At 65.5% G+C, this 13245-nt stretch overlaps 2 protein-coding genes across 9 annotated transcripts; both read right to left on the bottom strand.

Annotated features, from left to right (window-relative positions):
* Positions 1-302: 302 nt before the first annotated feature.
* On the bottom strand, positions 303-7595 carry MROH6 (maestro heat like repeat family member 6). 4 transcript variants are annotated; one of them, XR_013397527.1, is made up of 15 exons: positions 6499-7595; positions 6115-6267; positions 5786-5902; positions 5261-5331; positions 4940-5057; positions 4493-4677; positions 4263-4400; positions 3980-4094; positions 3726-3869; positions 3472-3645; positions 2683-2850; positions 2224-2375; positions 1895-1997; positions 1720-1785; positions 303-1574 (listed from the first exon to the last, which is right to left on the bottom strand). XR_013397527.1 is itself a non-coding variant. In XM_077944443.1 (15 exons), exons 1-15 carry the CDS (start codon positions 6784-6786, stop codon positions 1348-1350), a joined length of 2187 nt encoding a protein of 728 aa, XP_077800569.1. In that variant the 5' UTR covers positions 6787-7595; the 3' UTR covers positions 303-1347. The 4 variants fall into 4 exon arrangements, 3 of the variants coding, with proteins under 3 accessions (XP_077800569.1, XP_077800568.1, XP_015001631.3); XM_077944443.1 differs by having other exon boundaries at positions 2256-2375; XM_077944442.1 differs by having other exon boundaries at positions 1895-2012; positions 2256-2375.
* Positions 7596-8890: 1295 nt separating this feature from the next.
* Positions 8891-12713, bottom strand: NAPRT (nicotinate phosphoribosyltransferase). Of its 5 annotated transcripts, none has more exons than XM_077944506.1 (13): positions 12157-12713; positions 11772-11899; positions 11613-11695; positions 11227-11357; positions 11021-11136; positions 10605-10801; positions 10391-10531; positions 10030-10114; positions 9780-9860; positions 9581-9683; positions 9388-9503; positions 9145-9252; positions 8891-9059 (listed from the first exon to the last, which is right to left on the bottom strand). In XM_077944506.1, the coding sequence occupies exons 1-13, from the start codon at positions 12380-12382 to the stop codon at positions 8997-8999; spliced, it is 1578 nt and encodes a 525-aa protein (XP_077800632.1). In that variant the 5' UTR covers positions 12383-12713; the 3' UTR covers positions 8891-8996. The 5 variants fall into 5 exon arrangements, with proteins under 5 accessions (XP_077800632.1, XP_015001630.3, XP_028708904.2 ...); XM_015146144.3 differs by having other exon boundaries at positions 9349-9503; XM_028853071.2 differs by having other exon boundaries at positions 9349-9503; positions 9780-9929.
* Positions 12714-13245: the final 532 nt, after the last annotated feature.

Below are 13245 nucleotides of genomic sequence, written 5' to 3' on the forward strand. Positions count from 1 at the left end.
CCTTGACCTGATGCTCAGCTTCCTGCATATGACCTGCAAAGAGACCCTCACCCCAGTGCTGACAGCTCTAACCCCATCCATTCCGTGCCTGTTAGACCAGAGTGCAGCTTCTCTGTCTCACGGTTAACCCAACCTGACCTGGTCGTAGCCTGTGCCTGGAGCCTGCCTGACCTTTAACCCTGCTGCCAAACCGGCTCTTTACCTGGGGCCATGTCGGGGCCTATGGCTTATGACCCCAGCCTGAGCCAGATCTTGGACCAGGGTCAGCTCCCATAACCACATTCGAAACAGATGCTCAACGCTTTCCATCCATGTGTGTTTATTTTAGATGTTTTCTGTACGGGAGCTGGGGAGACAGGTCAGTAGGACCCCATGCCTGCTCCTGAGGCCCCAGTCTGGGGAAATGGTCCCAGCCCTTCACAAGGCTGCGCACACGCCCCGTGCACGTGTGGAGGCTTCACTGAGGGGGAGGCTGCAAAGGAGGCCTTGAATGTGAGGACATTTCCAGGCAGGCATCCTATAGGTGCAGGAACCTGCCGTACAAAGTCAGAGAGGTGAGGGCACAGCACTGCCGGCTCCCGGAACAGCCTCTTCTTCATGTGTCCAGTGGCACGTTCCTCATTTAACCCTGGGAGAGGTGCTGGGGTAGTGTCATGAGTGCTCAGTCTGATTGGGCGTGCACACAGGACCCCCACATCTGAACCCCCAGGTGTGATCCAGGGCCTACGTGGTCCAGCTTGGGGGGAGGTCGGGGCAGCTTCTGGAGAAGGCCTGGCTCCTATGAGGCCTGACATGATGAAGGGGGGGTGATGATGGCTTGGCTGAGGGGGCACAGCAGGTGCGGCCAGGAGACAGGTCAACACTCTTGAGCAGAGAGGATGCCCGCCAGGAGCCTCAGGATGCTGGCAAGGAATGGGTTGCAGGATGAGGATCGGGGGTGCAGGGGCAGGGCCGGCTAAGGCCCGGACAGGCCACATCATCCTGTCCAGGTATGAGGTGGAGACCCAGGAGGGCAGCCTATGGGACCACCAGCTTTGGGGTCCCCCACCAGACTCAAGAGGCCAGGTGCCATCTGGGCCAGGAGCCAGGCCCAAGGTGGGGCACGGGGCACGCTCCAGGGGGCTGTGAGAACAAGAGCCCTGACAGGGACAGATGGGTGCCGGCTGTCCCTCTGGGTCGCCATCAGGGTAGTGGGTGCCTGAAAAGGGGGCGCGGTGGTGGGGGGTGGGTGCGGGCACTGGCATCCAGCACCAGGCCCAGGGAGCCCCTCCGTTGGGGTGGGGACGGGCTGCTGTGCCCGTGGGGTCCTCGAGTCGGACCCTGGCCCGCGGGTCCCAGCCCCCAGCCTCAAACTCGGCCGGGTCCGGAGCAGCCCCAGCGGCCCGCCAGGCTCGGGCGCTGGAAGGGGCTGTCGGCGAAGACGGGTGGGGGCCGGGCGGGGCGCGAGGCGAGGCGGAGGAGGCGGGGCCCGCGGGGGCGGCCCCGGGCGCGGGCCAGCATCGCCACCTGCTGGGCGGATACGTGCGCTGCCGCGGCCACAGCCGGCTCGGGGTCGCTCTGCAGCTGCCCTAGGTCTGCGAAGAGATCGCAGCTCAGGCTGGGGAGCCCAGGAGGGCCGAGTGCCCGGGCCCCCGGCCCTCCACCCACCGCTCCCGTCCACTCCACCCTAGCACCAGCCACCTCTCCCGAACACCATCCCCTGGCAAGGTGGGGCCTCACCCTGGAACAGGGAGCTCAGCAGGTCCTGGTTGACGTAGCCGGGGCTGGCGTGGTGGACAAGGAAGCCTGGACCACAGCAGATGCATGACTGCGGGCCCCACAGCCCCACAGGGCGGGACTGGCCCAGCTCCCACAGCCCTGGTGCCAGGGGCAGTGTGACCCCGGGTGGCCTCACCTATGAGCACGGCGGCTGCCCGGCGCAGGGGGTCCTGTGGACTCCGAAGGTAGCCCTGGGTCTGGCTCAGGAAGTTGGGCACGTGGCCTGGGTATCGCTGAACCTGGGGACAAAAGGGCTAGTGGCAGGACAGGAGGGTGATCCTGAGTGTGGAGGAGGCTGCAGAGCTGAATCCAGGGGCCGGGGTTCCAGGGGAGCCCCCCAAGGCAGGTGGCATGGTCTGAGGCCTTGGACTTGTCCCACCAGTAGCCTGACTATCTGGTTTGGCTGCGGTAGAAACGGTTTGGGGGCCCCGGTGAACCCTGGAACAAGTGGGCAGCTGATCATACCCCCTTGTGGTCGGCTTGCTTCCCCTACTGACCAGGCGGCGGCAGAGGTGGCTCAGGGCCTCGGGGCTGTCATAGTGGGCCACGGTGACCATCTCCTCCAGCAGGCCCCAGCAAAAGGCCTGGTCGCAGCGGGCCAAGGTCCACTCTGAGCTCTGGGATAGGGGAAGGGAGCCGGGTCAGGGGTCCAGGAAGTAGAAAGGCAAAAGGTGGGGGTGAGAAGAGGGGGAGCAAGGGCATCAGGTGAGGGGCAAAAGAGCCCAGGGCAGGGGCCCGGAGTGAATCTCAAGGGAAGAGCAGTAGTAACCTGGTCGCCCGTGACGCCTACCCCTGAGGTCCTTGGGATGGGGGAGTCCCTGACCTGTAATTGTCGGAGGGGAGGCACGGTGGGACAGGGGAGGCACGGTGGGAGTGGGGAGTGTTGGATGGCATAGGGGTGACATGGTGTGGGGGGCAGCTGACCTCAGCAGCGTCCCTGCTGGGGTCATGCAGGCGCAACAGGAGCGGCACGAGACTCTGCAGCACCAGCTTCCGCAGGGGGCCACGGAGCCCCAGCCGGAGCCCGCCCCGGCCCCGGCGCACCAGAGACCCAAGGAGCCCGACCGCCGAGGCGCGGATTGAGTCCCGTGTCTGCGTGGGAGGGCGCCGTCAGGGCGGGCGGAGCATGAGAGGGGCTGCAAGGGTGGGAGGGGGTGGCCAGCGCGGAGCGAGGAAGCGGGGGTCTAGGGAAGGCTGCTGACTCAGTGCGATCTGGGGACAGGGAACAGGGCCTGGAGCTGGACCTGGTTGGGAAGCCTGGGGTGCCCCGACGGGGGGTGGGGCTTGGAGGGATGGGATCTGGAAGGAAAAGTCTAGCGGGGAGGAGCTTGGCGGGACACGGCCTTGGAGGGGCGGAGCTGGGCGACAGCGGGCGGGCGGGGCGGGAAGAAGCCTGGGGGGGAGAGACGGTGGGGGGGGTGGGGGGTGGGAACCGAGCCTGGGAGGAAGAAACTGGAGGGGCGGGGCCTTAGGGGGGCGGGGCCTGGGAGGGATACACTAGAGGGGCGGGGCCTGGGAGGGCGGGGCCTAGCAGGGAAAGACTGGGGGCGGGGCCTGGGAGGGAGCGACTGGAGGGGCGGGGCGGGGCCTGAGAAGGCGGGGCTTGGGAGGTAGAGACAGTAGGGGCGGGGCGGGGCCTGGGAGGGAGAAACTGGAGGGGCGGGGGCGACGACAGCCGGAGGGACGGGGACCGGAGGCGGGGAGTTTGCTCACGTCATCCAGCAGCGGAGGGAGGCGCGGCCCCAGCTCCACGCTCAGGAGCCGCACAGGCGCCCGCGGCCGCAGCAGGAGCCTCCTCAGGGCGCCCAGCGCTGCACCCACGAGCCGCGAGTCGCCTTCGCCCAGTGCGCCCAGGAGTGCCGGCAGCAGTGTGCTCACGTGCCGCACCTGCTGGGACTCGAGTTCAGCCTCCTGCAGACCTCGCCGCGACCCGGTCAGGACTCTCTCCACCCCTCCCCTTCTCTCACCTTCCTGCGATTCAGCGCGAGGTGGCCCAGGCCCAGCAGGCCCAACCAGCGCACGGTGGGCTCGGGGTCTCCCTGCCAGGTGAGGAGTCGCTCCAGGATGACCTCCTCCCGCAGGAGCCGTGCGGTGGGCCTGCTCTGCAGCAGCTAGGCGAGGCACACGGGGTCAGCACGCCCGCGGTCCCCGTGCAGGCCGCTGCGACTCAGGGATCAAGTCCAGGGTCACCCTTCACCACCCATCCGGGAAGCAGGCTCACCCCGGTGAAGAAGGCCATAGCCGTGAGGCGCTGCAGGTCGTCCGCGCTGCGCAGCCGCGGAAGCAAGTCTGCGAAGAGGCCTCGCAGGTGGTGGTCGGCATGTGCCACCATAGCACTGGGGTGGGTGGAAATGGGAGCTCTCGCTCCGTTTGGCGGCCTTACTCCTCGAGAAGACGCCATCCCAACACCACCCTCATGCCCCTGCCTTTTCCCTGTCCCCCTGCCCAGCACCTGGCCAGCAACGAGTCTCTTCCTGGTGTGACTTCCTGGGGCCCCTCCTCACCTGGCCAGCAGCAGGACACCCTCCAGGTGGGTGTGGGCTCCCACCAGCCTCCTCCAGCCTCCTGCCTGCTCCATGCATGTGACCACCATGCGGCCTCCATCCCCGGTGAGTAGCGCCTTTAATGCCTCCACGGCACAGCTGATGGTGGGGACAGTGAGCAGGCGGGCAGTGGGGGCTGAGAGGGTGACAGCATGCTGGCCCACCCCACGTACCCTGGTGTTGCCTCTCACCTGGCATGGCTGTGTGGTGGCCCTCGGTGGGACAGAACCCAAATCTTGGGCATGTCGGGGGAGCGGGGGCTGCAGGCCAGCTTGTGCAGCTGTGTGACCAGCGCAAGCAGCAGATGTGGGTAGAAGCCCTTTGTGGCTCCCACGCAGCCTGAAACAGCCAGCATCTCCCCCAGAGCCCGCGTGGCCTACGGAGCAAGTGGCCCACTTAGGCCTGGGGCGCGCCCAGAGCTTCACTGGGCAGCAGAGAGACAGGCGTGCCGTCGACAGGACAGGGACTAAGCCTCAGACATGCGTGGGACATTCCAGGAGCAGTTACCTAGGTGCAAACTCCCTGTCCCCACCCTCTTCCCTCCCTCCCTCCCCTCCCCCTCCCCTCCCCCTCCCCTCCCCCCTCCCCCCTCCCCTCCTCCCCACGCCTGCCCCGTGGTAATGGCTGGAGCCACCTACCGCCAGCGCCTGGGGTTCAGGCCCCAAAGCACCCTTCAGCGCCCACAGCAGTTGCACCAGCACCTGCCCATTTACACGCTGGTTACGGCTTAGGCTGTGCCAGAGCTCGGCTGCTGCCCTGAGGGTTTGGAGGGGGCTGGTGTGAGACAAGGAATGGGTGCAGGGGTGGGTGTTCAGGGGATGTAGGGAGTCCACAGCCAGGGTGAAGGCAGCCAGTAGGACTCCAGCAGGGGAGGGGCAGGAAACAACCACCCCCATCTCTCCCCATCCCCAAATCCCAGAGAAACAAATGAAGTGTTAATTGTGCAGACCACAGCATACCCTGTCTCAAACTGAGCTGCAGGGTGGGGACCCACTGGGAGTCCTGTTGGGTCAGCGACAGTGAAATAAACCTGGCATTATTTAAAAAAAAAAAATCGCCACAGAGAATAAAACCAAAGATAACTTCTGGGGCAAATTAACCAAAGAGCCAGGATGTCCAGGCACATTAGCCCCCCAGCCTCATTCACCCCACTCCAGAGCCAACCCCAGGATGGTCTCCAGGGGAGACCGCCCGAAGATAGAAGGTGGCTCCAAAAGAGGAGCACAGCATCAGAAACTCTGTGACAGGAGTGCAGGGGTGGGGGGGAGTTTGCAGAGCTAAAAGTGAGGGGAGCGGGAATGGATACGGGGCACGAGTCATCATGGGGCTGGCATAAGGAGGCCCCCTTTCAGCTCCCTCTTCTGGGGCCAGACTCCACCGCCAAGCGGGAAGGGGGAAGGAAACCGCGTGGGGACCGCAGGGCCAGGACCAGGACGGTTGGGTTACCGATTGGGGGGCAGAGAGCGGGGTAGCAGCGCACACACCACGTCCCGCGCATGCTCCAGGGCCAGCGCGCTCAGCACTCGCAGGGCCGCCCTCCGGGGCCTCCCCTCCGCCAGGCTAGGCACCTGCGCCAGCAGTCCACGCACCAGAGCATGCACCTGGTGGGGGAGGAGTGCAGACTTCAGCAGTCAGGCCTCCTCCACTGTCCGTTCCCCTCTGGCCTGCACCCCACCTCCACCCCCACCCTGATCCCACCTGGCAGGAGCAGCCTGAAGGTGGCGGGGTCAGGCTGTGCTCTCCAGGCCCCTCCCACCACCTTGGTTCCCGAACTGGCAGGAGTCTGTAGAGCATGGAGTGGGTGGAGGCTGACCTGGTCCTCCAACCGCTCCCCTCGGGCCTCCAGGGCTGAGGACAGGGTGAGCGCTGTCGCCTGCGTCCCTGCAAAGCCAGCCTCCTCCAAGCAGGCAGCCGTGTACAATGCGAGGTCGGCAAGAACTGCCTCCTCCCAGGAATTCTGGGGAACCTAGGGCAGGAGGGTGGGGCGTCTGAAGTGCCCAAACCTCTCTTAGCTCTCCTCCTGGTCTCTCAGCCTCCCACCTGGCTTCCTACAAAATCCCTTGCTCCTCTGTTGCTCGCCAGCCTGTTTCACCTCCCCCAGGTCCAGCACCGCTCCCGCCCCCCGCTGCCGCCTTCCACCTAGCATCCACAGGACCCCCCAACCGGTTCCCACAACATCCCTTCCCTCACCCCTCACCTGGTGGGGCCCCTCAGGGGCTGGTTCCAGGGCACTGTTGGGGGAGCAGGGCTCGCTGCCAGCTTCAGGGACGGTGGCCCCACGTCCAGGCTCAGCCTCAGAGGGGGCAGTGAGTGCCTGGGTCTGTGGCTCAGCTTCAGGTTTGAGCTCCCAGGACCTGGGCTGAGGGCCTGTGGAAGGGGGTCCCTGGGGCTGCCCCTGCCTGGCTCGGATTCCTTCAGTCAGTGCTGTCAGGGTTAGAGCCCCCACAGGAGCCTCCCGGGCCCGGCCCCACACACCCCCAGCCATGGCGGCCCTTGCCTGCAGCACCTGTCACTGCTCCTCCTGGGAAGTTGTGCCCAGGACTGACCTAGAAGCTGGCCCAGGCGGGACCACAGGCGGGACCACAGGCGGGACCACGGATGGGCGTGGTGGCGCGTGTGCGAGCATGAGCTTGTGGGGGCTGGGGAGCCACACGGAGGTGCCTACAATGGGCCTTTGAGGGGCCCCCCTGCCTGGGCTGCTGGAGGGGAGTGGCCACCTGGAGCCTGAGTGCCTGTGGTGTGGCTCTACCCACCAGGGCCCTGGGAACAGGATCCCCAAGAGCTGGCAGATCCACAAAGAAAGGGGGAGAAGGGCCCTCACCCTGACTACCAGCTCCTGTTGACCAGGGGGCTCAGGGCAGTTGTGGACAGCTCTGAGGAGGTCCTCGAAGGGTCCAGAAGTCTGCGCCCCACCGTGAGCGGAGGCCTGATTCAGCCCCCAAACCGCAGTCAGCTCCCCACTGGGCCTGGGGCTAGAGGCTAGCCCCGCCCCCTGCACGCTGGCTCTGTCAGACACCCTGGAACAGGCATGACTGGGTGAGCTTGGGGCAGTCCGGAGGGGTGGAGCGGGCAACGAAGATGCCAGAGGAGCGGCGGCCCCTCCAGAGCTTGTGCAGGTCCTCTGGGTCCTGGGTCCTTGGCTAAATCTCACATTGAAATGTAATCCCCGGTGCTGGAGGTGGGGCCTGGTGGGAGGTGACTGGATCCTGGGGGCGACTTCCCCCTTCGGTGCTGTCCCCTGATACAGTTCTCAGGATCTGGTTTTTTGAAAGCGTGTGGCACCGCCCCACCCCTTCCTCCGGCTCCGGCCACGTAAGACCTGCCGCTTCCCCTTCCACCAAGATGGTAAGTTTCCTGAAGCCTCCCCAGCCATGCTTCCTGTACCTGCGAAACCACGGGCCAATTAAACCTCTTTTCCTTAGGAATTACCCCAGTCTCAGCTATTTCTTTACAGCAGTGCAAGAACGGAATACAGCCACCCTGGCTGGGCCCCTCGGAGTGCGTGGGTGCCCTGTGGGCCTGGGGTGTGGTGTGTTCTGTCCAGTGATTGTGAGTCTGTATCTCTGTCCTAGCTGGTACTCCCCGGGGCTAGCTAGACCGGACCTCTGCTCTGAGTCCCCACCCTCCACCCTCAGCCAACCACACAGTGGATGCTGCCCATCCTGAGCCCCGGGGAGCCAGATGAGCTGGTCTGGTGGAATGCCTGGCAGACGGAAGTGCCCCTGACGCACCCCAGGCGGTCGGCATTCCCCCCACGCCCTTGCCTTTCTGTGCCACCTCAGGCTGCTTGGACAAGAGAGGCCCAGGCCCCCAGCCTCCACTTCCTGCCAAGCCTATAACCCCTCTCCCAAGCAGTTCCTCTGAAGCTCGTGTTGCCCAAACTGGTGGAACCCTGAGATCAGGAACTTGCTGGCACAGAGGCAGGGCCAGCCCAGCACACAGCCACATGCAGTGCCACTCCGGTCAGGTGTCTGGGGCTGAGTCAGCTCCTGGACCTTCAACTTCTTCCCCCTTCTTCCTCTCCTTCCGTGGGCTGCTGGGTCAGGAGCTATGTCCCTGAGGTCAGATGCCAGGGGGGTGCCGGGTTGGCAGCAGCAGTGGCAGGAGACACCTGAGCTCTCCCTTTTGGCATGGGGAGTTTGAGATGTTCTCACTTACCCTGAGCCTGGGGGACGGTGCCTAGGCAGGCGTGGAAGCCCAGGGCCACGGCTGGACCCTCTTACTTGGCACTGACCCCCATCCTGTCCCGCCCCCAGCCTGCCTCTAGCAAGGAAAGGTCTTCCGCAGCAACTCCCTCAACTTCAAGGCAGACACCAAACCCCTCCCTGCCTGTGCGCTCGCAGCTCTACTGTGGGATCTGACTCCCCACAGCCCACCCCAAGTCGGGGAACTCCTCACTGCCCTTCAGGCTTCAGTACAGGGCTGTCTCCCAACCCGGCAGGGCCTGTGCTTTCACTGGGACGCAAACCCTCCTGCTCCCTCCAGCGCAGCTCAGATTCCCGACTCCAGCCCAGCCCCAGCCCGGGAGGCCCTGGGGCCAGGTGAGTGTGGGCTGGGTGAACAAATGACACAAACAACACAGGACAAGCTGTGGGGAGAAGTGAGCGATTCGTGTTGTTTCCAGGCAGCCCCGCTCCGAGTCTCAGGGGACGCCCCTGCACGCAGACTGTCCACTGGGGCCTATAGCTGGCAGTCTCAGGGGGACGCCCTTGCATGCAGACTGTTCACCAGGGCCTGCAGCCTCTCAGACAGCACCACCTGCAGGAAGCAGAGAAGGAGAGCGGTGGGCATGGTAAGGGCAGGGGCACACAGGGCAGAATGACAGGGCAGGCCTCCCTCCAACCTGGTACTGTGCAGGGCTCTGCAGCCGCCTGTGCTCAGGGCTGAGTTGGCTCAGGGACAGCTGGACCAAGGCTCTAGACTCTGCCAGGGATGGGAGCGGCTCACATAGCTGCAGGGAAGAGGCAAGGAAAGAGAAGCCTGGGGCTGGCTCCTGGTCAGGGCTCTACTGGGGCTGGAGGGCAGGTGAGGGCGGTGGGGTAGCCACCTGTCCTTGCTGGAGGCAGAGCCGCAGTAGTGGCTCCACCTGGGCTGGCCTCACGGTGCAGGGCTCCTGGGCCCCTGGAGGCCACACCCTCAGCTCCTGCCCAGCCTGTGGCGCTGGCTCCTCTGCTAACTGCAGCACGTCCATAAGTAGAGACCCTGTGTGGGTGGGGGCAAGAATAAGGGGGGGCCCTGGTGTTTTGAAGGTAGACAGCGGGGGGATGGGAGGGTCTCACCGTCAGAGCCCCGGAGCCGGAAAGCAGCCTTGCTCCCAGGTAACGTCTGCTTCTCGGGATCCTCGGTCAGCTTCATTCGTGGCTGGCCCCCCACGGCCACCAGCTGCAGGGAGAAGGCGTTGAGCTGGCTGGTCCTCATGCCCCACCCAGCACCATCCCTCAGACCTGCCCCCACCTGGGCCCCCAACACTGTTCCCACCTTATAGACGCAGCCCAGGGAAGGCTGTTGGGGGCAGGTGACCACGCTGGTGCCAATGCCAATGACATTCACCTCACTGCCCTGGGTGGGGGAAAGGAGGTGGCAGTGAGCCCAGCCAGTGCCAATGCCAATGACATTCACCTCACTGCCCTGGGTAGGGGAAAGGAGGTGGCAGTGAGCCCAGCCAGAACCTGCAGGGGCCTCCAGGAACCCCCCAGCCACCCTCTGCCTACCCCCTCATCCACCCCACCTCCTGGGCCAGTCGGGCCAGCGCCTCCTCATCAATGTTGTTGCTGACTGCAATGGGGACTGACTCCAGCCAGGGCACCTGGAACCTGCCACGTGGGTGGAGAAGGGGTGGGGGCCGCCCCTCAGGTCTTCCTGATTCACCCCAGTGTCCCCCCGCTCCCCCCCCAACCTCAGTCAGGGACACCTACGCTCACCTGCTTGGGAGCTCCTAGGGAGCCCCACCCCTTACCTCCCTGCCACAGCCTGCAATATTATCTCTGAAACTACAGCCGAGTGCCTCACTGTCCTTCCCTGCCCCATTCCCAAATCCTGGCTCCCCAGGGGTCTCCCCACCAGGCACACCTCCTCCCCAGGAAACTCACTGGGCTGCAGCAGCTCGGAACACCTTGCGGATCTCCTGGGCCTGCTGTAGCAGGTCACCACTGTCCAGCCTCACGCCCACTGCCCGGTAGCCCAGCTCTCCCAGGGCCAGGGCGACTGCTAGGAAGTTGGGGAGACCACTCCTGCAGGAATGGATAAGGGGGTCAGGGGCTGCCGAGGTTTTGCTGAGCCCACTCCTAAAGTGCCTGGGCTTACCTCCGCACGCTGTAGGAGTCCAGGAGGCCCTGGAAGGCCTGGGGAAAGGCCAAGGCATAGGCCACAAAGGCTGCCCGCTCACCTGGGTGTGGCTCCTGCACCCCCAGCCCCAGGTGGGCACACACGTGCTCCAGCCACACCTGGGCTTTGGCTGCCAGGTCCACCCCAGGGCCCTCACCAGCTGCCGGCGCCAACATCTGTGGAATGGGGTTGGTGAAGAATGGGGGCCAGGAATGCAGAATGAGGCCTGGGAGCAGCCAGGGACACCCTAGTTTGAGGGCAAAGGTAATGCAGCCTGTGCCAGCTTCCTGGGACAGCACTGGGGTGACCTGCCTGGGTGGCACACCTCTCCCCAGGGCAAGGGCTGGCTTGAGGCCTGTCGCCTGGAGACAGCAGGGTTGAGAGGAGGGACTGACCGGGTCAGGGGGCACCTCACTGCCCGAAAAGGAAGTGACGAAGGAGTGGGCCAGGGTCCCTGCCACGGGCACACCTCGGAGCTGGCCCGCTAGCACGTTGCTGCTGCTGTCGAAGCCTGGGAAGGAAGGTGTGGGATTGGGGGATTTGGGGCCAGGACGGGGCTCCTCCTTCCCGGCCCTTGCCTTCCCCCGCACCAGACCCTCACCGCCCAGGTAGCTGTAGGTGGAGGCTGTCAGGCCCCCATCCGGGCCCTGAGCCCGCCTCAGGCCCATCTCTAGCAGCCGCTTCTCTGGCCCTGCGATCAAGCGAAGCCGCGCTGCATTGGTGGCCACCAGGCTGTAGGGAGACAAGAGTCACGGGGCCCAGGGTGAGGGTCACCAGGCCAACCAAGACAGCGGTTACCTGGGGCCTGGAACTTCCAACCTGGGAACTCCACCCTCACCCAACCCCTCCTTACACCCTACACAGTGGGGGTGGGAGGCCAGCCCTGGGACCCTGGGCAGCCAGCCCTGCTGCCACAGTCCAGCACGCAGCCCCAGCGCTGGGGGCCCATCCCAAACCCACGCTCCCTGCCAGCGGCCCGCAGCCCACCTGGCGTAGCTGACCAGGCAGAGCAGCGGTGTCTCCAGCAGCTGCACCACCAGCAGCGGCCCGGACACCTGCAGGAGCGGCACCTGTGGGGAGCGAAGTCAGCTCCGCGCCCGGCCCAGCACCCCGTGGCCACCGCCCCACCTGGTCACCCCTACTCACGCCCGGGAAGGCGAGGGAGCCCTCGGGCAGGGCTCGCACCGTCACCTCGGAGCAGTCGAGGGACCGAAGGTGCTCGAAGAACGCAGGGTCTGTGTCTGGGGGCAGCACCGAGGCCAGGAACTGCACGTCTGGAAACGAGGTAACTGCGCTGAGACCAGCATGGGGACAGACCAGTCGTGGGACATCGGGGTTCCATTGCGGGGCAGGGACTTGCACCGGCCATGGGTGGGGGCGTCTGTCGGGCGTGGGGGGGATCGTGGGGTGGGGGTTTCGGTCGGGCGTGGGGGGGAGCTCCCGGGGTGGGAGCTTCCGTCGGGCGTGAGGGGTTCGTCGGGCGTGGGGGGCTCCCGGGGTGGGGGGTTCGTCGCGCAGGCAGGGGGACTACCGGCGTCCCGCAGACGGAAGGCGCGCAGGAAGCGCACACAGTCGCGCAAGCCGGCGGCCAAGGCGAAGGCGCCGCCAAACGGGCAGCGGCGGAAGAAGAGCTCGAACTCGGCGGCGTCCCGCGCCCGGCCCGCGCGCCAATAGCCCAACGCCATGGTGGCCTGGTAGAGGTCGGTGAGCAGCGGCCGCGCCGCCGCGCGCCCCTCGGGGTCCTGTTCCGCCGCCATCCCGCTCCCGACGTCCGGACTCCGGCCCGGCCCGCCCCGCCCCGGCCCCGTGACGCACCCCGGCCTATGGCGCACTCCCGGTGGGGCTTATCGTGCGGTTTGGGAGCGGCACGGGACGCGCTGGAGCACAGGAAGGGTCTAACAGTCTCCGTGCGCTGAGAGGGGCTGAAACAGCTGAACCCGGGATGGGGTGGCAGATGTCACTCAACTCTTCTCGGACCCCCAACCCCACTCCAGGCCCAACGGCCTCTTTGGAGCGCAGCCCCGTCCTGGTCACCGGAGGTGCCCCCAGTCGCCCGTGTCTCCGCCCCTTGGCCGGGCAATGAGGTGCAGCTCAGGACTTGCCAGGAGGCGGAAAGGGTGGAAGACAGACCAGCCAGACTCCACCCGCACCGACCCAGAAGACAACCGCTGGCCAGCAGCCAGCTTCTGCCCTGGGTCTGGGAAGGGAGGCCAGAGGCTGCCTTAGTTGGAGCTTGAGCAGCCAGGCTAGGACGAGGGAGCCCAGATGGACGCAAATGTCGTTTGGAAAGAGCTTGGCACCCAGGAAAGGGAGGCGTGGGGCAGGGGGGCACAGGCCCACTGTTGACTGGCACCAAAAGACCTTCTGTGGCTATGAAGGCCCAGTGTCCCTCAGTGGTGGCTTTTATGGGATCCTGTACTCCAAGCCCCACAGGAAACTTTCTAAACCTTTGAGGGCAAAGTCAGGGGCCACTATCCAGGGGGAATCCATTCCCCTGTGGCTTGGGGCCCTGAGGACACCGTCTGACCAGAAATAATCAAGTAATTACACCCCATCCTTTTTCACCCCAATGCAGACATGTGTGGTCCAGGGGAGGGAGCGTGCCCATGCATGCTGACCA

The sequence above is a fragment of the Macaca mulatta genome, chromosome 8 (genome assembly GCF_049350105.2).
Source record: "Macaca mulatta isolate MMU2019108-1 chromosome 8, T2T-MMU8v2.0, whole genome shotgun sequence".
Taxonomy (NCBI): Eukaryota; Metazoa; Chordata; class Mammalia; order Primates; family Cercopithecidae; genus Macaca; species Macaca mulatta.

Coding starts and splice junctions, on each gene's coding strand:
- MROH6 (XM_077944442.1), bottom strand. CDS start 6,786: ATGGCTGGGGGTGTGTGGGGCCGGGCCCGGGAGGCTCCTGTGGGGGCT. Junction 6,268..6,498: donor CCCCTGAGGGGCCCCACCAG/GTGAGGGGTGAG, acceptor CTCCTGCCCTAG/GTTCCCCAGAATTCCTGGGA. Junction 2,376..2,682: donor CCAGCAGGGACGCTGCTGAG/GTCAGCTGCCCC, acceptor CCCCTATCCCAG/AGCTCAGAGTGGACCTTGGC.
- NAPRT (XM_028853071.2), bottom strand. CDS start 12,382: ATGGCGGCGGAACAGGACCCCGAGGGGCGCGCGGCGGCGCGGCCGCTG. Junction 11,137..11,226: donor CACCTACAGCTACCTGGGCG/GTGAGGGTCTGG, acceptor CTTCCTTCCCAG/GCTTCGACAGCAGCAGCAAC. Junction 10,532..10,604: donor GACTCCTACAGCGTGCGGAG/GTAAGCCCAGGC, acceptor CCATTCCTGCAG/GAGTGGTCTCCCCAACTTCC.